Below are 22,542 nucleotides of genomic sequence, written 5' to 3' on the forward strand. Positions count from 1 at the left end.
GTGGCCACCTGGATGTTTTTCTTCTTCTTTTAAAAATTTTTAAAAATAAATAGAGATGGGGTCTCATTATGTTGACCAGGCTGGTCTTGAACTCCTGGCCTCAAGCAGTCCTCCTATCTTGGCTTCCCAAAGTGCTTGGATTACAGGCATGAGCCCCGGCCTGGATGTTTTTCTTCTCACTTACAAGGAATGTGTAATGGTGTGGATGGGCAGCAGAGTGTAGAGAAAGACAGATGTTTTGCAATTAGAGGGCAATGTTTCAAACCCTGAATCTACTATTTACTGGCTGAGTAAGCTTGGTAAGACCTCTAACTTTTTGGAGCCCAAGTTCTTGCATCCGTGCAATGAGGAGAATGATAGTACCTATCTCAAGGGCTTTTACCTGGGTCAGGTGAGATAATGTGTGTGAAAGACTTCATGCATTTTATTTTATTTATTTATTTACTTTAGATGGAGTTTTGCTGCGTGGCCCAGACTGGAGTACAGTGGTGCGAGCTTGGGTCACTGCAGCCTCCACCTCCTGGGTTCAAATAATTCTCCTATCTCAGCCTCCTTAGTAGCTGGGATTATTGGCACGTGCCACCATGCCTGGCTAATGTTTTTATTTTTAATAGAGATAGGGTTTCGCCATGTTGGCCAGGATGATCTCCAACTCCTGACCTCAGGTGATCCTCTCACCTCGGCCTCCAAAAGTGCTGGGATTACCAAGGCATGAGTCACCGTGCCCGGCCTATTTATTTTTTTTGAGACAGTGTCTTACTCTGTTGCCCAGGCTGGGGTGCAGTGGTGTAATTTTTTTTTTTTTGAGACGGAGTCTCACTCTGTCGCCCAGGCTGGAGTGCAGTGGCATGATCTCGACTCACTGCAAGCTCCGCCTCCCAGGTTCACGTCATTCTCCTGCCTCAGCCTCCTGAGTAGCTGGGACTACAGGCACCCACTACCACGCCCGGCTAATTTCTTTTTGTATTTTTAATAGAGACGGGGTTTCACCATGTTAGCCAGGATGGTCTCGATCTCCTGACCTTGTGATCTGCCCGCCTTGGCCTCCCAAAGTGCTGGGATTATAGGCGTGAGCCACCGCGCCCGGCCACAGTGGCATAATTATGGCTCACTGCAGCCTCAAACTCCTTGGCTCAGGGGATACTCTCATCTCTGGCTCCTGAGAGTAACTGGGACCAAAGGCATATGCCACCACGCCCAGCAATTTTTAAATTTTTTGCAGAGACAGGGTCTCTCTATGTTGCTTAGGCAGATCTTGAACTCTTGGCCTCAGCAATCCTCCCGCCTTGGCCTTCCAATATGTTGGGTTTATAGACATGAGCCACCTTGCCTGGCCAACTGGTACTCTCTAATTTACCTTTGATTCTTCTTTGCCCTATGAGTTCTTTAGAACGGTGTTATTTAGTTTTCTTTCTTTTTTTTGAGATAGGGTCTCGCTTTGTTGCTGAGGCTGGAGTGCAGTGACATGATCATGGCTCAGTACAACCTTGACCTCCCGGGCTCAAGCAGTACTTCCACCTTTCAGCCACTCAAGTAGCTGGGACTGCAGGCATATGCCACCATGCCTGGCTAATTTTTCTTCATTTTTATTTTTTGTAAAGATGGGCTCTCATTATGTTGCCCAGGCTGGTCTTGAACTCCTGGCCTCAAGTGATCCTTCCAGCTCAGCCTCCCTAAGTGCTAGGATTACAGGCATGAGCCACTGAGCCTGGCCTTGGTTTTCAAATATTTGGGAATTTTCCAGAGATTTCGTGGTTATTGATTTATACTTTGGTTCTACTGTGGTCAGTGAAAATATTTTATACATTTTGATCCTTTTAAATTTACTGAGATCTGCTTTATGACTCAGAATGTGGTCTGTCAGCTGCATGTGGTGGCTCATGCCCGTAATCCCAGTGCTTTGGAAGGCTGAGGCAGAAGGATCATTTGAGGCCAGGAGATTGAGACCAGCCTGGGCAACACAGTGAGACCAGCCTGGGCAACATAGTGAGACCCTGACTCAACAAAAAATTTAAAAAAATTACCTGGGTGTGGTGGTGTGTGCCTGTAGTCTCAGCTACTGGGGAGGCCAAAACAGGAAAATCCCTTGAGGCCAAGAGTTCAAGGCTGCAGTAAACAACGATGGTGTCACTATACTTCAGCCTAGGAGACACAGTAAAACCTTGTCTCAAAAAACAAACAGAAAGAATATGGTCTCTCTTGGCAAATGTTCCTCTTATACTTGAAAATAATGTATATTCTGCTGTTGTTGGACAGTGTTCTATAAATGCCAGTTCAGATTGGTTGATAGTGTTCAAGTCTTTTATATCCTAACTCATTTTCTATCTATTTGTTATATCACGTATTGAGAAGATATTGAAATCTCTGCCTATAATGTGGATTTTTCTGTTTCTCTTTGCAGTTTCATTAGTTTTTTTACTTCATGTATTTCGAAGCTGTTATTCGGTGCATAAATGTTTAGGATGGTATATCCTCTTGATGGATTGATCCCTTTATTGTTATGAAATAATTTTCTTTATCCCTGATAATATTCTTTTCTCTGAAATCAATTTTATCTGCTATAAATATAGCTGTTTCAGCTTTCTTTTGGTTAGCATTGGCATGATATATCTTTTTTGTTTGAGATGGAGTCTTGCTCTGTTACCCAGGCTGGAGTGCAGTGGCGCAATATCTGCTCACTGCAAACTCCACCTCCCGGATTCACGCCATTCTCCTGCCTCAGCTTCCCGAGTAGCTGGGACTACAGGCGCCCACCACCACGCCTGGCTAATTTTTTTTTTGTATTTTTAGTAGAGACGTGGTTTCACCATGTTAGTCAGGATGGTCTCGATCTCCTTGTGATCCGCCTGCCTTGGCCTCCCAAAGTGCTGGGATTACAGGTGTGAGCCACCACACCCGGCCCGATATATCTTTTTTTTATCCTTCTATTGGGTTGGTGCAAAAGTAATCAGTTTTTGCCATTACTTTTAATGAAGACAGCTATTACTTTTGCACCAACTCCGTACATTTAACCTATTTGTGTTTTTATATTTGAAGAGCGTTTCTTTTAGGCAGCATACATTTGGGTCTTTTTTTTTTTTTTTTGAGACAGAGTCTTGCTCTGTTGCCCAGGCTGGAATGCAGTGGCACAATCTTGGCTCACTACAACTTCCGCCTCTTGGGTTCAAGCAATTCTTCTGCCTCAGCTTCCCGAGTAGCTGGGACTACAGGTGCGTGCCACCACGCCTGGCTAATTTTTGTATTTTCAGTAGAGACAGGGTTTCACCATATTGGCCAGGCTGGTCTTGAATTCCTGACCTCATGATCTGTCCACTTTGGCCTCCCAAAGTGCTGGGATTACAGGTGTGAGCCACTGCACCCGGCCATATTTGGGTCTTTTTAAGAGTAGTTTGACAATCTCTTACTTTTAATTAGGGTGTTTAGGGATAGTTGATAAGGTTGGATTTAAGTCTTTGTTCTAGTTATTTGTTTTCTGTTTGTCCTATTTGTTCTTCATTCCTGTTTCCTTTATCATGCCTTCTTTTGGACTGGGTATTTTTCATGGTTGTATTTTACCTCCTTTGTTGGCTTATGAGTTATAATTCTTTTTGTTAATTTAATGATTGCTTTAGTTTATAGTATACATCTTGTCAGTCTATATTTAAGTGATATTATAGTACTTCAAAGAGTATAAGAATCTTAAAATCGTATACTTTTATTTCTTCTGAAGTTTTATGCTATTGATGTAATACATACTTTTATGTTATAAACACCACATTACATTGTTAATAATTTGGTTAAGCAATCATTTGTCTTTTAAAGAGATATAAAATATAAAAAAGTTCTTGTATATTTACTCATAAAGTTGCCATTTCTGGTCTCTCTGTTCCCTTATATAGATTCATATTTTTATCTGGTTTCATTTTTCTTCTGCCTGATGAAGGTTCTTTATTATTTATGTATTTATTTATTTAATTTTTTTTTTTTTGAGACGGAGTCTCGCTCTGTTGCCCAGGCTGGAGTGCAGTGGTGCAATCTCGGCTCACTGCAACCTCTGCCTCCCGGGTGCAAGTGATTCTTCTGCCTCAGCCTCCAGAGTAGCTGGGACTACAGGTGCGCGCCACCACGCCGGGCTAATTTTTATATTCTTAGTAGAGGTGGGGTGTCACCATATTGTCTAGGCTGGTCTCAAACTCCTGACCTCGTGATCCACCTGCCTTGGTCTCCCAAAGTGCTGGGATTACAGGCATGAGCCACCAAGCCTGGCCGGTTCTTTAACATCTCTTGTAGTGCAGGAGATGTTATCTCCTACAGTTTTCCTACATCTGCAAGAACTTTTATACCTTTATTTTTGAAAAATTTTCTTTGCTGGGTTTAGAATTCTTTGTTTTCAGAGATGTTGCTATACTAACTTCTGCTCATATTGTTTCCAGTGAAAAATCTGCCATCATTCATATCTTTATTCTTCTGTCTGTATCTTTTTTCTCTGTATAAATTGTTTAAAAATATTATGTAGCTTTCTTCATGTTTCTTGTGCTTGGGGCTTGTTGAGGTCCTTGAATTTATTAGTTTATACATTTAAAAAAATCAAATTTGAAAAAATTTCAGCCATTATTTCTTTAAATATATATATATATATTTCACTCCTCATCTCTTCTCCTTTGGGGACTTCAACTACATATTTACTAGGCTGCTTGAATTTGTTCCACAGTTCACTGATGTTCTTTTCAGTAAGAAAAAATTATTTTTACTTCTATGTGTTTCATTCTGAATAGTTTCTATTGCCAGGTTTTCAAGTTCACTAATCTTTTATATATATATATATATATATATATATATTTTTTTTTTTTTTTTTTAGAGACAGGGTCTTGCTGTGTTGCCCAGGCTGGTCTCAAAATCTCTGGCTCAGGCAATTCATCGTCCCCCTTGGCCTCCCAAAGTGCTGGGATTACAGGTGTGAGCCACCATGCCTGGCCTGATATTTTTTTCCCCCTGCAATGTCTAATCTGCCATTAATTGCATCTTGTGTGCTTTTCATCTCATGCATTACATTTTTAATTTCTAAAAGTTTGATAGGGTTCTCTTTCTGTCTCTTTTATGTCATCCATGCCTTGGCTTACTGCAACCTCTGCCTCCTGGGCTCAAGCAATTGTCCTGCCTCTGCCTCCCAAGTAGCTGGGATTTCAGGTGCATGCCACCATGTCTAGCTAATTGTTGTATTTTATGTAGAGATGGAGTTTTGCCATATTGCCCAGGCTGGTTTTGAACTCCTGAGCTCAGGTGATCTGCCTGTCTCGGCCTCCCAAAGTGCTGGGATTACAGGTGTGAGCCACTGTGCCTGGCATTGTGCTTTTATTTTTAGGGTGGTAGATATTTTTGTATTCTTATAAATATTGAGCTTTGTTCTGGGACACAGTTAAGTTACCTGAAGTAGTTTGCTTTTTTTGGATCTTGCTTTTAATATTTGTTAGATGGGAATGGAACAGTATTTGTTTTGGGATATATGCCATTACTGACGCAAGGCCCTTCTGGGTATTGCCACAAATGTCCCATGAATTATGAGATTTTTTCAGCTTGGCTGGTGGAAATAGGTCCTGTGTGAATGCTGGGTACTGTTAACCCTAAGCTTTTTGGGTTGTTCTTTTCCTGGACTCAGACAATTTTTGGATATGCAGGTGCTGATTGGTACTCAGCTGTATATGCGGTGGGGTCTCTGCAGATCTTTAGTGTTCTTTTTTTGTACAGCTCTCTCCTCACTGCTCTGTCCCTTGAACTCTTTCTGGACTCTCAGCTGTATCTCCTCAATTGAGGAGTCTTCTGGTCACTGCCTGGCTTCCCCTCCCTGCCACTTTAGCCTGGAAACTCCCAATGCAGTGAACTGGGGCATTCATCATGTTCACCTTGTCACCTTGTTTCTTTCTCATCTTTCAGGAATCACTGTTCTTCCTTGCCTAATGTCAAGTGTCTTGAACACCATTGTTTTATATATGCTGTCCAGTTTTTTCAGATGGGAAGGTAATTTTAGCTCCTGTTTTGGAAGAAATGTCAAGGTTGACATCATGATTTATGGCCTGAAAAAGTCCAAGTTTAGCCTTGCCATTTTCTAAGATGGAGAAGACTGGGAAGAACAGGTTTGGTGGTGGTGGGAGTGGTGGGAAAGTCAGGCTAAGTTTGAAGAGCCTGTTGGATATTGGAGTAATTGATGTTAGAGAGGCAGTTGTAATCAGCAAGCTCCAGTAAGAGGAGAGGTCTGGGAAGGAGATACACATTTGTGTGTATCAATGTGCAGATGGTATTTACAGCCATGATACTGGATGAGATCCCCAAGGGAGTATAGTTAGAGTATTGGATTAATCCTGTTTTTTATTTTCTATATTTTCTGGTGCTTTGACATCTTGAAGTTTTGCTGGCATTGGAGGGACTGCTCCTCCCAGGGTCAACTAATTCTTAGAGATAGGTAGCAGCTCTCTTCGGAGTGGGCTTTTTTTTTTTTTTTTGAGATGGAGTCTCACTCTGTCATCCAGGCTGGAGTGTAGTGGCGTGATCTTGGTTCACTACAACCTCCGCCTCCTGGATTCAAGTGATTCTTGTGCCTCAGGCTCCTGAGTAGCTGAGATTGCAGGTGCCCTCCTCCACGCCCAGCTGATTTTTTTATATTTTTAGTAGAGGCGGGGTTTCACCATGTTGGCCAAGCTGGTCTTGGACTCCTGACCTCAGGTGATCCACCTGCATTGGCTCCCCAAAGTGCTGGGATTACAGGCGTCAGCCACCCACTCACAGGAGTGTGCTTTTCATATGCAAATCAACAAATTCAGAGCCCTACCTCACAACCACCTACTTTATTAGGCTCTTGAACTCTGGACTACTATTCTCCTGCCCTAATTGCCCCATCATTAGGTAGTAGACAAGTAGGGAGAGCTCCCATGCCAACTAACCAGTCCTAATCCTGTTTACCCTGCCTTGACCTTTCCTTCGCATGGAATAGCAGCGAAGACTCTTGTCCACATTTTCCTGCTTTCCCCCTCTGCCTTTGACTCTGGTGCTTCTTTCCCCACGTGGCCTGGCATGGCATGCCATCATGCCGTCTATTTCTAGAGACTTGTGAGTAAAGGCTTCTGCTTTCATGGTAATCATTTCTGTGTTTGTGTGTCTTACCACGTGTGATTGAAACAAATCCCAATCCCCTTGTAGTAAGTATAGAAACACCAGCCCTGGCTAAATGGATACCCCATGTAATCTTCGTAGCAGCCCTATGAGGTGTAGGTACTATTATTATCTTACTTTTATAGATGTGAAGACTGAAGTAGGGGAAGGTTATGTAACTTGCCCAAGTCCACCAGCTTCTATGTGGTGAAATTGGGATGTAGTCTGAGACACTCTGAAGTCCTGTGTTCTTAACTGCAGAACTATCCCATGTGTGGTCAGGGTGGGGTTCAGTCTGAGGTTAAACTCTTTTAATATGTTTACAAACTGCAACTTGTTTTTTCCCCTAAGACATGATAAGCTTTACTTTGCTGTCTAAATGACAACGTAAAGATTAGCATCTAGAAAAGAGACCTTGCGGACAGTGTGGGCCTGATTTCTTGGGGATGAGGGGTTACAATTTCATTTTTCTGATGGACAGTACACATGTGTGCCATGGGACCCTGCCAAATTAGGAAAGAGATGCTGGATTCTCTCTAATCAAAGCTGGTCTAGTCTGCGTGGCAGAATCTTGTCCATTTAGAGCTGAAAAAAGTAATCAGCTGGACTTTCCATTTTCAGAAGATGCTGAAAAGGGATGATAAAAAAATTTCCCCCATTATCATAATATTTATTATTCATAAGAAATTTGGGAAATACAGGTCAGGTGTAGTGGCTCATGCCTGTAATCCCAACACTTTGGGATTACACCCACCAAGGTGGGTGGATCACTTGAGCTCAGGAGTTCGATACCAGCCTGGGCAACATAGTGAAACCCCTTCTCTACTAAAAATACAAAAATTAGCTAGGCATGGTGGCGGGCCCCTGTAATCCCAGCTACTCAGGAGGCTGAGGCAGGAGAATCATTTGAACCCGGAAAGCAGAGGCTACAGTGAGCCGAGATCACGCCATTGCACTCCAGCCTGGGCGACAGAGCAAGATTCTGTGTCCAGAAAAAAGAAATTTGGGAAATACAGAAAAACTTATATAGAAGAAAAAAATACTCTTATAATTTCACAGCCCAGAGATAACACTGTTAATGTTTCATTCCTTTAGGGCTTAAGTTTCTGACTAGAAGAATTAATCAAAGGTCAGTTTGGGGTCTGTTGCCTTCTCTTTCCATGTCTGCCTGTCTCTCTGTGTGTGGGGTGTGTATGTATGACTGTCTGATGGTCTCTTTCCACTCTGTCACTTACACACCCCTAAGCCCCTTTGGAGATATTGCCCAGTTCTGAAGGGGAGTCCCATGGATTCAGTGTGACATTGATACCTTTCTGCCTAGCTTGGGGACTAGGGCCCCTGCTCTTGGGGCTTTAGATATGGGTAAAGGATTGCCCTCCTTGGGCTTTGACTCCATCTGACCTAATCAATAACTAATCAACACTGAGTTGATCTTATTAGCTATTCACTGCCTCCCTCCCAAACCCCAAACCAAGCTGGCTATGACAATGCTTTTAATTAATATGAGGCAGGTTAAAACTCATTACATAATCCTAGCACTTTGGGAGGCCACGGCGAGTGGATTACTTGAGGTCAGGAGTTCAAGACCAGCCTGGCCAACATGGTGAAACCTCATCTCTGCTAAAAATACAAAAATTATCCGGGTGTGGTGGTATGCGCCTGTAATTAGTTACTCAGGAGGCTGAGGTAGGAGAATCGCTTGTATCTGGGAGATGGAGGTTGCAGTGAGCCGAGACTGCACCACTGCACTCCAGCCTGGGTGTCTCAAAAAAAAAAAAAGTCCAGCAAAGCTTGAAGTGGACAGGCCCCTGCGGGCCTAAGGATGGCCTGCTAGTGCCTGGAGTCTGAGGCAGCCCCTCTGCTGTGTCGGGAGGTGGGCGGATGGGCCCTCTGGCTGCTGGGTTGAGGGTGTTCAGGGCTGCAGCAGTCTCTTCTGAGCAGCAGCGATCTGGGCGTGGTGGCTCATGATGGTAATCCCAGCACTTTGGGAGGCCGAGGCGGGTGGATTACTTGAGCCTGGGAGTTGGAGACTGCTGTGAGCCATGATTATGCCACTGTACTTCACTCTGGGAGACACAGTGAGACCCTTTCTCAAAAAAAATTGTGCAAATTTATGGGGTACATGGGAAATTGTTACACATTTATAATGTGTGGTGATTAAGTCAGGGTATTTAGGGTAGCTATCACCTGAGTACAATACAGTTTTCTAAATATAGTCATTCTCCTCTGCTATCAAACATTGAATTTATCCTTTCAAGTTTACTCTATGTTTGTACCCTTTAATCCACTTCTCTTCATCCTCTGCCTGCCCAACACCCATGCTGGCTGGTTTGTTATCTGTTTTTCCACTCTCTACTTCCAATATCACATGTTCTCTCTTACATGTGGGAGCTAAAACAAAAACAAAAACAAAAAATCTTCTTAATTTCTAAATTTCCTGTGTGGTTCACTTGGCAACTAATTATACAGGATCTTTGAATGCTTTTTCCACCTTTGTTGTCAACTGTTATTTAACTCCTCGCATGATTTTATGGCCCCCAATATGTGTTATTACATCAGCGTCCTACGTGGCACTGAAGAGTATAAGTCCATCCTCGTGGTTCACTCTCTTGGTTGACTGAGTTGGGAGAAGGCAGGTACCAGGTCCCCACAGGGTACTGGGGTCCCTTGTCTTCTGCATGTGCCCATGGCCCCATCCTGCCTCAGAGGCTTTAGCTCCTAGAAGGTAGGACCTTCATAGTACCAAGGCCCTCAACTGGGCAGGGGGGATGACTGTGGATATGCAGCCTGGCGGCAGATGGGGCCACCTCCCAACTCTGGAAGGACCGGTGAGCATCCGGATGTTAATTAAGGCTACTCTGTCCTAGGCAACCTGCCCAGATGCCTTCTCCATGTGCCTCATACCCCCCACTACAGTGACTCCTCCAGTTAATAGGAGACCCCTGCTAAAGTTTGCCGCACTAAAGAGCCCTAGATTTTGGAGTGTTTTCTAGACCTTCCTTTGATATTTATTAGTGATTTCTTTCTTTCTTTTTTTTTTTTTTTTTGAGACAGAGTTTCACTCTGTTGCCCAGGCTAGAGTGCAGTGGTATGATCTCGGCTCACTGCAACCTCCGCCTCCTGGGTTCAAGCAATTCTCTGCCTTAGCCTCCCAAGTAGCTGGGATTACAGGTGCCCGCCACCATGCCTGGATAATTTTTTTTTGTATTTTTAGTAGAGATGGGGTTTCACCATCTTGGCCAGGCTGGTCTTGAACTCCTGACCTCATGATCCACCTGCCTTGGCCTCCCAAAGTGTTGGGATTACAAGCGTGAGCCACCGCGCCCGGCCTAGTGATTTCCTTAGCAACAAAACGACGGAGTTTATCTTCTTTAAAGATACCAAAACTTGCTTCCCTGAGGTGCTGTGAAGATTAAAAGATACCATACATATGACCATGTTTTATAAAACATAGCAATCTAAACAAACAAAGCATAATTGGTATGTCTGAGGGGTGGGTGGCAAATACTTTAACTCTGTGTCCCTTGAATGAGTCATTAGTAGGTTAGACTTGGTTAAAAGCCTTGAATGCTTATTTCTAGGGAGTGGGACCCAGACTAGGTAAGTTTTGATGAAGAGGAGGAGATAGGAAGCACTGGGCCGTGTTTGAAGGGCGGCCTCTGTATGAGGTTGGAGTTGACTGCCCCGTGTACCAGGAAGCTGAACACCAAGGGAGAAGGTGTGTGTGTGTGTGTGTGTGTGTGTGTGTGTGTGTGCATGCACCTGCCCTGGGCATTGTGGGGTAATGAGGGTTTTCAAGCAGAGCAGGAAGGTGAAGGGAACAAGGTGTAGGGAACAGTCTGCACTCACACCTCTCTGGTCCTGGCCTGTCTTCCTGCAGGTGCACCTTCGCTCTGCCAGGCGTCTCTGTGAGCTCTGCTGTGCCAACCGGGGCACCTTCATCAAGGTGGGCCAGCACCTGGGGGCTCTGGACTACCTGTTGCCAGAGGAGTACACCAGCACGCTGAAGGTACTGCACAGCCAGGCTCCACAGAGCAGCATGCAAGAGATCCGCCAGGTCATCCGAGAAGATCTGGGCAAGGAGGTACCCACCTTTGCAGGGGGGATGGGCCTGGGTTGGGATGCTTCAGAAAAGGCTCCGGCCGAATTCTTGCAGCCTCGGCCAGGGTGCTGGGGATCCACCAGTGACACAAAACCAAATGTCACAGCCACTCTCAGTGCTGAAATCAAAGAGGTTAGAAGGAATCTCAGTGGCCCTCAGTGAAACATACCAGTTCAACCATATGAAATAGTTCATATGAGACTGTTATTGACCTGAAACCTATATATCATTCATATGGTTCAACCTAATAATATCTGTCACTTACTGAAAGTTAAAGGCCTTATTGAAGCTTTATCCTCAGCAGGGCTTTGAAGCCCCATCCCATCTGGTTTCAACCTACCTGTCTGTAAGTTGGTGGGGCAGAGTGACACTGTGGTTTAGACTCTAGAGCCAAGAGCTTGGACCTTGCACAAATGATTGATCTTGGCACCTCACTTTCCTTATCTATAGCCCACCACATAAGGTTGCTGTGCAGATTACATGGGATAATGAATAGAAGGTGCTTAGTATAGTACCTGATGTAGAGCAAGTGCTCAACAAATATTAGCTATTATTTGTATAGTAATGGTGTTCTATACTATTGTGGTTGTTGTTTCCCTACGCTCTAGTCCCATTGTGCTACCTGTCTCAAACTCACTGTGTTGTCTTAGTCCTCAGTGCTTGTGCCGTGGTCTACCATCTGCCTGATGTCTTTGCTTCATTCTCTACTTGTCAAGTGACTTCAGGCCATCTGCCTATCTGTCCACCCAGCTAGCAAATCCCAGGCAGGGTGCTAGGTGCTGGGTTTCCCGTCCAAACCCCAGCTCTTCTAGGAAGTCTTCTGTGACCCTCCCTTGACCGATCTTATCCCTCCTTTGGGCTCTGCAGAACTTTGCTCCCTGCACTTGTGCAACTTGTGGCTTGATTAGTTGTGTCTAAGGATTTCCCTGCAAGTCATAGTCTTTGAGGATGAAGACCACGACAGTCCTTTTACTCTGTATTTACAGCTCTGGAACAGTACCTAGCAGGTGCCCTGGGTCTGCTTAAAGAGCCAATGGATGAACTAGAAATAGTGTCGTTAGGCTACTTGGCGCAGGGCCAGGAGAGTAGGGCAGAGGTTTGATAAAGACCAGTGGTTCCCTTTTTACAGGGAGCTGGCACTGACTATTGGTCCCTTAATGTGGAGCTGGCCCCAGGTACACAGCATCCATCCAAAGGTGTCCCACTTCTCAGTGATATCCTGGCCTGGAGCGGGGGTTGGATCACACAGCGGGTGAACATAGAAACATCTCTGAGTCCTCTGCCACTGAGGAACATGTCCTCCAAAGGGAGAGACATTGAGTGAAAGGTAAACCCGAACTGTGACTGGAGTCAGGGCGCAGGCTGCAAGCTGGGAGGAGCAGGGTCAGGAGAGAAGGACCCCAGGCAGAGGGGACTGAATTGGCATAGTGCCGGCCCACTCATGGCTTTGCCTCTTGCCAAGACTCTTGGCCCCCAGCTTCTAACAGCACGAGATTCACCCCCAAATTAAAACTAAATAAATCACGGTAATAACAGTGTGAAGTGCATCATTGCTGGCGTGTGGCAGCTCTCTGGGGGTGGAAACAAGGAGCAGGAGGCAGCAGGTTAACCCTTGGAGGCTGATTTGTCTGGAGAGCTGGGGAGGGAGGTGGGACAAGGGCAGGTCAGTGGCTGTCCCCAAGCCAGGGTGGAGTGAGGGAGGTTTGGAGTGTCAGCAGTCATGGTGGCCCACCCAGCTGGCTAAAGAATGTTTGGGGTTGGAGGATGTTGCCTGCTCTTCAGGGCCCCTTCTCCAGTCCCCTCCACCCCCTGCCAATTAGCCCTGAGCACAGTGGCCATGTGGCTCCTGCCCCACAATGCTTCTTTAGACCCCTGAGGAAATGGGCTACTGTCCATGTCGTGGTTCTGAGGGGTGTCCCTCGCAGCTGGGGAGCTTCTTCAGAGCCCTCTGGGTTCTTACCAGGGCCCCACAGGCACACACTCTGTCTTCCCTGCCCTCTTCCTCCTCCTCCCCCTGGGAAGATGGCATTTGTTCCCTGGTGACACACTTTCCCAGTGTGTGGGTGGAGGGAGGGGAGCGGGGCCATGTGGGAAGAAGGGTGGGTGCGTGTGGGGGTGTGAGGGCGGGGTAATGTCACTCACTTGGCATTTCCAGCCTCCTCCAGCCCCTCCCATGACACTTCTCGGGAGCAGTCTCGCCTCCAGGATGCTTGAGTGGGCCCCACTCATCCTCAGCTCCATGCCAGCCCTAAGACCTTCTGCAGAAAGCTCCATTTCATCCCTGGCTTAAAAGACGCTGTCAGTTATGCCTCACCACCTTCCTAGGTCCCAGTCCTCGGATAGGCTTTGAGGTTACCTTGAGCTCAGAGATTCCATAAGTGCTCCTAAAGCTCAGACTGTAGAGAGTGGTGGTGTGGTGAGGGAGGCGCTTGGATGGTCAACAGCAGTGTTAGAGGTCACTATGTCCTCAGACCCATCCCTGTTGCAGGCAGGTGGGGCCCGACCCTGTGGGGCATTCCCAGCATAGGTGTGGGGGTAAGATTGAGGGTGCAGTACTTCTGGACCCCACGGTTCATATGCATTTCTGGATCAGTCAGAATTTCTGCACATCAGCTGGCACCATCAGTGCAGAGGTGAGGGCACTCGAAGGGGCACTATCCTTGCATAGCATTGGCTCAGGCAGGGAGTGTGCTGGGGCCACATTGCTAAGGGAGGGCTGGTGACAAGCAATGGGATGAGGCCTCATGTCCTCTAATTCCCAGGCTGGTGATTCGTCCCCTACATAACAGCTTCTGTTTGGCAGGAAAAAAAGCAGTTGTGTGTGTCTGTGCGTATCTTGGAAGTTTCTCAGCTAGTATTACCAGAAAGAAACTTACTTTTTTTCCTTTATTTGGATGTTAGGCTTATATCCTGAAAGACAGGTTCCAGGAAGCAATCAGGAGCCCAGCCTCTGGGAGGTGGGGTTGTTTCTGCCTCCTCAAAAGTGACCTCGTTCTGGACTGGGTCAGGGGTGGTCCCAGCCTTGGTCCCCTTGACTGCCCTTGGGGCTGTGGGTCCAGATGCAGTGCTGACCTTGGCCAGCAGATGGCGCCTGAGCTTGCAAGTCAGGGATGGTTGTAAAGACCTGGCCCTTCTCTTTGTGGGGGGATCCCTGACCAGGTGGATGAGACTGGGGCTCTTTCTGCTCTTGGGCATGGTTCGTGCTGTTGAAGGAACGCAGGCTGACATCTCTACACCCTGAATGGGCATGCACAGCCTCAGCCACGAGGCTGTTGACCACCCTGGGTGCCTCAGCCCTTGACTCCATGTTGGAGGACGTGGCATTGGAGTCAGGAGTTCTCTGATGCTCTGCAGTCTCTGATGGCCAGTGATTCTGTGCTTCAGCACCTTTTCCTTCATTCCTTCTCTCTCCTGCTGGTCTACACGGTTGGCATTTAGTGAAAAAGGACAGTGCCGGACACTTGGGTGTAGCCAGGGATGGGTACGACCTCATTCCAGTCCTCACAGTCCAGGGTCATGGGAGGTTCACTCATCATGGTAATACATGGCCACGTAGTGCCCAACGAGCTTGCAGAGGAGAGAGAGGTTGCCTTGGGCAGATGGAGGCTTTCTGAAGCAGGTGGCCTCTGACCCAGCCCCTTAGAGATGGATGGAATTGGAGGAGGTGGATGTTGGAGGAAGTGATTACTGATTAATAAGCTGCGTTCAGCAGAGGTGCAGGGACAGGAAAGCATAAAGCATGGAGGTGAACAGTGAAGTCTTGTTGATTACAATGTGGCGTTCAGCCGGTGAATAGTGGAGCAAAGGTTGTAGGATTGGGGCTGAGGTCACATTATGAAGGGCCTAGAATGTTCTTTTCAGAATGTGAGCCTGAGGGAGAGGAGGACTTGGGGAGGGACCTGATCAAAAGAAGGATGAAGAGACTGAGATATACGGAGTGGGGTGGGGCATGTGGTCGGGTGGTTGAAGGAATTTGCCTAATAGGCTGAATTTTTAGTAATGTGGGAGATGAGGTCATCTTTGAAAAGTGGAGGAAGATATAGATGGGGAGGTTTGAAGTGGGTGGGAAGCTTGGGGATAGAGTTATCGTGGGAATTAAGGGATGATCTTTGAATTGTCAGCCACGCTGTGCTGTTATCTTTGGTCATGCACACACATGCACACACACACACACGCACACACACACACATCTATACCTGCCCCCATGACATAGAGACAAGTCAGATCTTGTTACAGCCTATTTCAAGAAATGGTCCAAGCCGTGCATGGTGGCTCATGCCTGTAATCCCAGCACTTTGGGAGGCTGAGGTGGGCGGATCACTTGAGGTCAGGAGTTCGAGACCAGCTTGGCCAACATGGGGAAACCCTGTCTCTACTAAAAATAGAAAAATTAGCTGGGTGTGGTGGTGGGCGCCTGTCATCCAAGCTACTTGGAAGGCTGAGGCAGGAGAATCACTTGAACCCGGGAGGCGGAGGTTGCAGTGAGCTGAGATCAGGCTATTGGACTCCAGCCTGGGCAAGAGAGTGAGACTCTGTCTCAAAAAGAAAAAAAAAAAAAAGAAATGGTCCAGTTCTGTCCTAGAATATAGTTATATCAGATAAGGTTCTGTCCACCTCTGAAATCCCATGAGAAACTGAAGGAAATGAGGCCAGCTGCTGGCATGGAGCACAGAAATACCTCTGTTAGGGGCAATGCTTATATTGGTGTCTGGGTGGTGTGGTTTGGCTTTTGTACTCTGAAATTTGTTTTTATCAGTTTTTCACCCCCTGGTCTTTCCTCCCAGGGGACCTTATTTTACAGCTCCCCATAGTACGTAGGGACAAGCATATGCTGCAGGTGCTCTGTGTTCTTGATGCACCATCTGACTGGAGTTTCAATGAGAATGAAGGAGAGAGCAGGTGCAGGGGTACCGTTGTGCAATGGGTAGAATAATTCATATCCAGTTGTTTTGTAAGAGCCTGTGGGTGCAGTGGGAGGGCAGCTTGTCTTGTTTGCTCAAGGTTTAAGCAAATGTTCAGAAAAGAGATAAAGAAGCCTTTCCTCCAAGAATATAAACTCTTTATCCAACTTGTTGGTGGTAGAGGCAGAGAGAAGGCACTGTAGGCGCAAGGACCAGCATGAACAAGGCAGAAGTGGAGAGATGAGGCAGGAGAAGGCCTGCCTGGGTGAGGGGCACACAGCACCTCTGCTGTCCCATGGAGAACTTGATGGGAGGGGGTAAAAGGCATCCTCTTTTTGCATCTCTTCCTCCAGGCTATGGCAGGTTGGCCAGGGCTGGGCTGGATTTCATTCCTGTATAACTCAGGGCTCTCTAGAGAAACAGAACCAATAGGATATGAATGTGTGTGTGTGTGTGTGTATGTGTGTTTGTGCATGCATGTGTGCTTGTGTGTGTGTATGTAGAGCTAGAGAGAGAGAGAGAGACTGATTGATGTTAAGGAATTGGCTGATGTGGGTTATAGAGGCTGGGAAGTCCAAAATCTGCAGAGTGGCCCAGCAGGCTGGAGACCCAGGAAGAACCAATGGTGCAGTTCAAGTCTGAAGGCTGTTTGAAGGTTACCTGCTGGCAGAATTCCTTCTTGCTTGGGGAAGGTCAGTCTATGTTCTGTTCAGACCCTTATCTGATTGCATGAGGCCCACTCATGCTATGGAGAGTAATCTGTTTTATTCAAAGTCCACTAATATAACTGTAAATCTTGGCTGGGCACAGTGGCTCATGCCTGTAATCCCAGCACTTTGGGAGGCTGAGATGGGAGGATTGCTTGTGCACAGGAGTTCGAGACAAACCTGGGAAATATAGGGAGACCCCATCTCTGTTAAAAAAAAAAAGTTAAAAAAATTGAATTAAAAAAACAAACAAACTGTAAATGTCACCTAAAAATACCCTCACACAGCTGAGTGTGATGGCTTATGCCTGTAATCCCAGCACTTTGGGAGGCTGAGGCAGGCAGATCACCTGAGGTTAGGAGTTCGAGACCAGCCTGGGCAACATGGTGAAACCTCCGTCTCTACTAAAAAAAATACAAAATTTAGCCAAGTGTGGTGGTGCACACCTGTAATCCCAGCTACTCAGGAGGGTGAGGCAGGAGAATCCCTTGAACCCGCGAGGTGGAGGTTGCAGTGAGGCAAGATCACTCCACTGCACTCCAGCCTGGGTGACAGAGTGACACCCCGTATCAAAACAAAAACAAAAACAAAATCCCTCACAGAAGCATCCAGAGTAATGCTTGGCCCAGTATCTGGGTGCTGTGGCCCAGCCAGGTTGACATGTAAAATTAACCATCATGATTCCCTATGTGGCCCTCAGCCAGGATTGCACATGTGTACCCTCGGTCTGCTTTCACACGGCCTGGAGCTTCATAGCGAGCCTTGGCGGTAGACAGGAGCCAAACTGCCTGTTGGTATATTGGCTTTGTGGCCTTGGGCATGTTACTTACCCTCTCTGTCCTGTCCCTCCATTTCCCGATCTCTAAAATTGGAATCATAACACTACCTGCCACCTAGGCTTGTTGTGGGGATGGATTGAGTTAATGATTGTGGAGCATCTAGTGCAAGCTTGCTGCAGGGCAAGGGGCAGTAAACGTTAATAATTATTTCTGTGTATTGTGCTGTGTGCTTTTTATGAGCAGGTACTGGGGTTCTGAGAGACTCGTAAATGGCAGAGTTCCATCTTTACCTGGGCTTTCTGATAACTGGTACAGCTCTCTGTCCCATATTCAGTCATATGTTGCTTAATGATGGTGATATGTTCTGAGAAATGCATCATTAGGTGATTTTGTTGCTGTGTGAACATCATAGAGTACTTACACAAACCTAGATGGGACAGCCTACAATATACTTTGGATATATGGTATAGCCTGTTCTTTTCAGAATATGAGACTGAGGGAGGCTTGAATCTAGGCAATTGTAACACAATGGTGCTTATTTATCTGTCTAAACATAGAAAAGGTTCAGTAAAAATGTGGTATTATTAATATAATGGATCGCTTTTGTATATATGGTCCGTTGTTGACCGAAATGTTGTTATGCGGCACATGACTGTACTGTTTTGCTAGAATAATCCTCCTTTCTCTTCCTCTTCCTGATCAGTACCCAGCACTCTATCTGGTCAGCCTCTTCCCGCTACTTTTAGAAATCCCCACAGGCTCCCAGGCAGCCTGGGTTTCTAGGGCTCTGTCTCCCACTTTGGGGGGTTACCTGGGGGGCAGCTCAGCTGGTTAGGGTTAATTGCTGCAGTTTCCCAAGGCCCTTTGGCAGCTCTCCTCTGGATTAGGGACTCTGAAGTATGTGCTCTTGGTCTTCAGGCAGGGCTAATTCCATGGATGAGGGGTGAGAGGAGGTGGAAGTCTGGCCAGATCGCCAACAAGGAGTCACAGGTGCCCGTAGTCATGGAGTTGGTGGTTGTGCTGTATTTAGGACCCACTCACCTAACCCTCTTCACTTGCAAGGTGGCAGCCAGATTCAGCTTCCCTTACAGTGTCCTGGTGGGGCCGGGTGTGGGCTATATCCAGGGCTGAGCATGCCCTGGGCTGGACTAGGAGTAGGGAAGTGGTTAGAGCAGAAGCGGGGCAGGAGAGCCCCTCCTACCCTGGGGTCTGACTCCACCTGTGCCTGCAGCCCCCGCAGGGGAGAGATGCCTCCAGGCTCTCATATTGTTTGCTTCTTTCCAGCCCTGGCTATGCCCCTTGGAGTGCCATTCTCCCATGCTGGCAGGGTCCAGCTGAGGTCAGCTCACCCTCTAGCAGCCCAGGCTGCATCACGGGCCCAAAGCTACCTGGAAACCTTTGGCGGTCTGTAGACTTGCTTCTCCTGGTCCTGAGCACCACCTTTGTTTGTTCAGGCATCTGGTTTGTCTCCCCAGACTGTCCCCAAGAAGGCTACCAAATGAATATTCTGGGAATGGAACAGAAGGATCTGGTGGCCATGAAGCCATGTACAGGAGGACTGGGGGCCAGGGAGTGGGATCACCTCCTCCCGGCTGGGCCTCATCCTGCCTTCCCAGCAGCTCTCAATAAAAAATACATTTGTATTAAAAACATAATGAAGAATAAAAAAACCCATTTCCCCCCCAATAATGCTGACATCAAAAGAAGATTTTTATCAATTATGAGAGAGATTTCGGCCATAAAATTGCAATTTAACTAGTGGGAGATGGATGGCAGGAAGCATTGCTGTCAGCGCGGACGGATGGCCTGCCGTTAGTCACTGCGGGAGAGGCAAGGCAATGGTCGAGGTGGCCCTGGCTTGTGCTTCCTGCTGATGCCCCATCTGGCCCGACCTTCTCCCTGTGACCACTGCCCTCCTGCAGGCCTGTACCCTGTCTGTGACCTGCTCCCGGCCTGTGTCCTGCACCTTGAATCCTGGTGTCACCATGTTCTATGTCATCCTGGGTAAGTTTTGTGATTTTGCTGAGCCTTGGTTTCCTCATGTTTAAACAGGGATGATAAGAGAGCCTTCACATGAATAGGGCTGTGGTGAGGATTGAATGCTATAGCCCAGCCAAAGTGCACCGCCTGGTGAATGGTAAATGCCAGTTCACTGTCAGCTGTGCTTGTTACGTGTCGAGTTGTTGCGAGAGCGAAATTTGGCAGTTAAGACCAGCACCCTCATCTTGTATCCAGCACCTTGCCTGGTGCCTCGATCTTCCTGAGGTTTAACAAATACTGACTCTGTTTGTTCACCTTCTGTTGTTCAGTGGCAAGTGCTTTGCACAAAAGTTATCTGGGAGAATCACTCACAGGTTGTGAGGGCTTATAAATCATTTAGTGCGACCCCCACATTTCACAGGTGAGGAAACTGAGGCTCAGAGAGGGGCAGTCACTTGCTTAATGACACAACTGGTTGGTGGTAGAAACAGGACTAGAACCCAGGTCTCCTGATTCCGGATCCAGTGCTCTTTCTCCTGGACTATTCTGTTTCAGATGGAAGCTCAGTGCCCGGAAGAGAGGGCAGCACTCAATCGAGCAATCGGGCTGGCCTTGCTCTCAGAGCCACCCAGTGGGCCTCCGTAGCTTGCATTGTCCTTGGGACCTTGTAGTTTCCTGCGGACTTTGAGGAAGCCATATTTTCCTAAGTCCAGGATCCTATGGTTCTTTTTGTCCTTCTTCCAGTCTTTTGTCTTGCCAGTGGTTTGGGGTGATTATACTAATGTGCTCACCAGTTCACTCTCAGTCCACAGGCTGCACGTGGGGTGCCTCCCCTTTGTTGGGATCTAGTGCTCAGGGTCGTGCCCAAGCCCTCTGATCGGCTGGTGCGTCTGGATTGTTCCATACCCACTTCCTGCAGATAAAAGGCCTCAACCCATGGTGGCCCCATTCACTAACCCCGGGAAGGTTGGGACCCACCACTTGTTGGTTTGCTTACCTAGAGAATACAGATTTGTAGAGCAACTGCTATTCTCTTACCCATGTGCCACTGCAGTGGGGAATATACAGAATGTTAAAGCTGTGCCCCTCCCTCCAAAGCCAAGCAGGCAGAACCGTGCACAGAGGGAGTAATTAGAGAACAATTAAGCCCTCAGCTGTGGGGCTGATGGTTCGGAAGTTCAGGGGAAGTTCAGAGGCGGGTTCCTGGTGGTGGGGGTTTGGGCTTTGAACTGGTCCTTGAAGGGTGGGTAAGATTTGAGGAGGGGAATTCTGAGGGCACACAGGGTTGGCAGTTGGTGGTGAGTGATGACCACAGGTAATTCAATGCCCAGAGAGCCGACAAGCTGGCCTGGAGTGGCAGGGAGCTTTGGTTGGATGGCGTATTGGTTTTCTCGGGCTAGCCGCAAACCTGTGGCTTAAACAACAAATGTATTGTCTCACAGTTCTGGAGACCAGAGGTCTGAGATCAAGGTATCAGCAGGGTGGGTTCCTTCTGAGGCTGCGAGGGAGGATCTGTTCTAGGCCTCGGCCCTAGCTTCTGGGGGGTTTGCTGGCAATCCTTGCTGTTCCTTGGTTTGGAGATGCATCTCCCCGATCTCTGCCTTCATCTTCACATGGTATCCTCTTTATGTGGGTGTCTGGCTCTGTGTCCAAATTTCCCCTTTTTATAAGGACACAGTCATGTTGGATTATGATTGTGCTATTCCAGTATGACCTCATCTTAACTAATTATTAATATATCTGCAATGACCTCATTTCCAAATAAGGTCACATTCTAGGCTGGGGTTAGGACTTCCACATATGAATATTTATGGGGCACAGTTCAACCCACAACAGATGGGTGCATTAGGTCTTCTGTGGTTGTAAGGATCTTAACTCCAACTTGAACTAGCTAAGGCAAAAAAGGAGATGTGTTACATTGTAGTTAGGGTTGGGCTAGAGTTGGGCCTTGGGGTGTCTTCTGGGACTCTTGTATCTCTCCCGGCAACTTCTGTCTGTGGGTCAGCCTCATTCACAGCTGCTTCCCTCCATGACCAGCGGCCATTGACAGCTTTTAGCCTCACCTCTTCTCAGCTTCACACCTAAGAGGGCCTGACCCTGCTCCCCAATTTCAGGACTCTGATTGACTTAGCCTAAGTCAGATGTTGTACCGGGTTAAATAGTGTCCACTCCACCTAGCCCCACTTTTCTTTATAAATTACCCAGCCTCAGGTATTTATAGAAACGTGAGAATGGACCAACACAGATGGGTAAAGGCAGACAAGATGGTAGGTATTAGTGTTGGTGGATAATATATGGTTGTGTTTATTTGGTACTTGTTATGTAGTGTGCATTGGCTGGATGTGTTACAGATATTGTTTGTAACCTTTACAATAACTCTGTAAGGCTGGTAGATTACCATTCTGGTTTTCCATCTGAGGAGGCAGAGGCCCTGAGAAGGTAACAGCTATGTTCATGTAGCCAGTAAGAAGCAGAACCAGGATTTGAGCTCTGATGACATCTCCACTCTTCCTGCTATGCAGCTCCTAGCCCTGCAGAAGGGCTGGTTTCTGGGGGACGTTAAAGAGAGCCATAGGCATTGGGTCTTGCTGTGGCAAGTTTTAGGATATCTTCTTAGGCCCCAGGTCTTAGAAGTAAAGTCAAATCAGCTAATAGCCTGTGTGTTCTTGTGTGTGCCCAAGACTGATAAAGAGACATTTTAGGCAAAGTGAGCTAATGGTGTAGGACGGATGGAGGGAGCCAAAGGAGGGGCCCTGCGAGGAGGCTCTTTCCATCATCCATATCTTGCAAAGGTGAGCTCTCCCTGTGGAACCTTTTTAGCTGTCTCCCTAAGCTGGGGCAGGTGCCATTTTTTTCTCCCCTCAACATCCCCCTGGAGCTCAGAGCGTGAGTGTCCCAGGTTGGGCAGTGAGTCAGGAGGCCATAGCCTGGAGGACAAATGCCATGGTTAT

At 47.2% G+C, this 22,542-nt stretch overlaps 1 protein-coding gene across 5 annotated transcripts in view; it reads left to right on the forward strand.

Annotated features, from left to right (window-relative positions):
* ADCK1 (aarF domain containing kinase 1) overlaps positions 1–22,542 on the forward strand; it is a 139,833-nt gene that overhangs the window by 53,932 nt on the left and 63,359 nt on the right. For 3 of the 5 annotated variants that reach the window (XM_034937936.3, XM_008960989.4, XM_003808886.4), the window contains exon 4: positions 11,003–11,206. The exons of 1 other annotated variant lie outside the window; for it this stretch is intronic. In XM_034937936.3, coding sequence (XP_034793827.2) covers positions 11,003–11,206 — 204 coding nt within the window. Of the gene's footprint in view, positions 1–8,217; positions 8,252–11,002; positions 11,207–22,542 lie in introns of all 5 variants that reach the window. One more of the 5 variants, XM_034937935.3, reaches the window with a different exon arrangement.

Source organism: Pan paniscus, chromosome 15 (genome assembly GCF_029289425.2).
Source record: "Pan paniscus chromosome 15, NHGRI_mPanPan1-v2.0_pri, whole genome shotgun sequence".
NCBI lineage: Eukaryota > Metazoa > Chordata > Mammalia > Primates > Hominidae > Pan > Pan paniscus.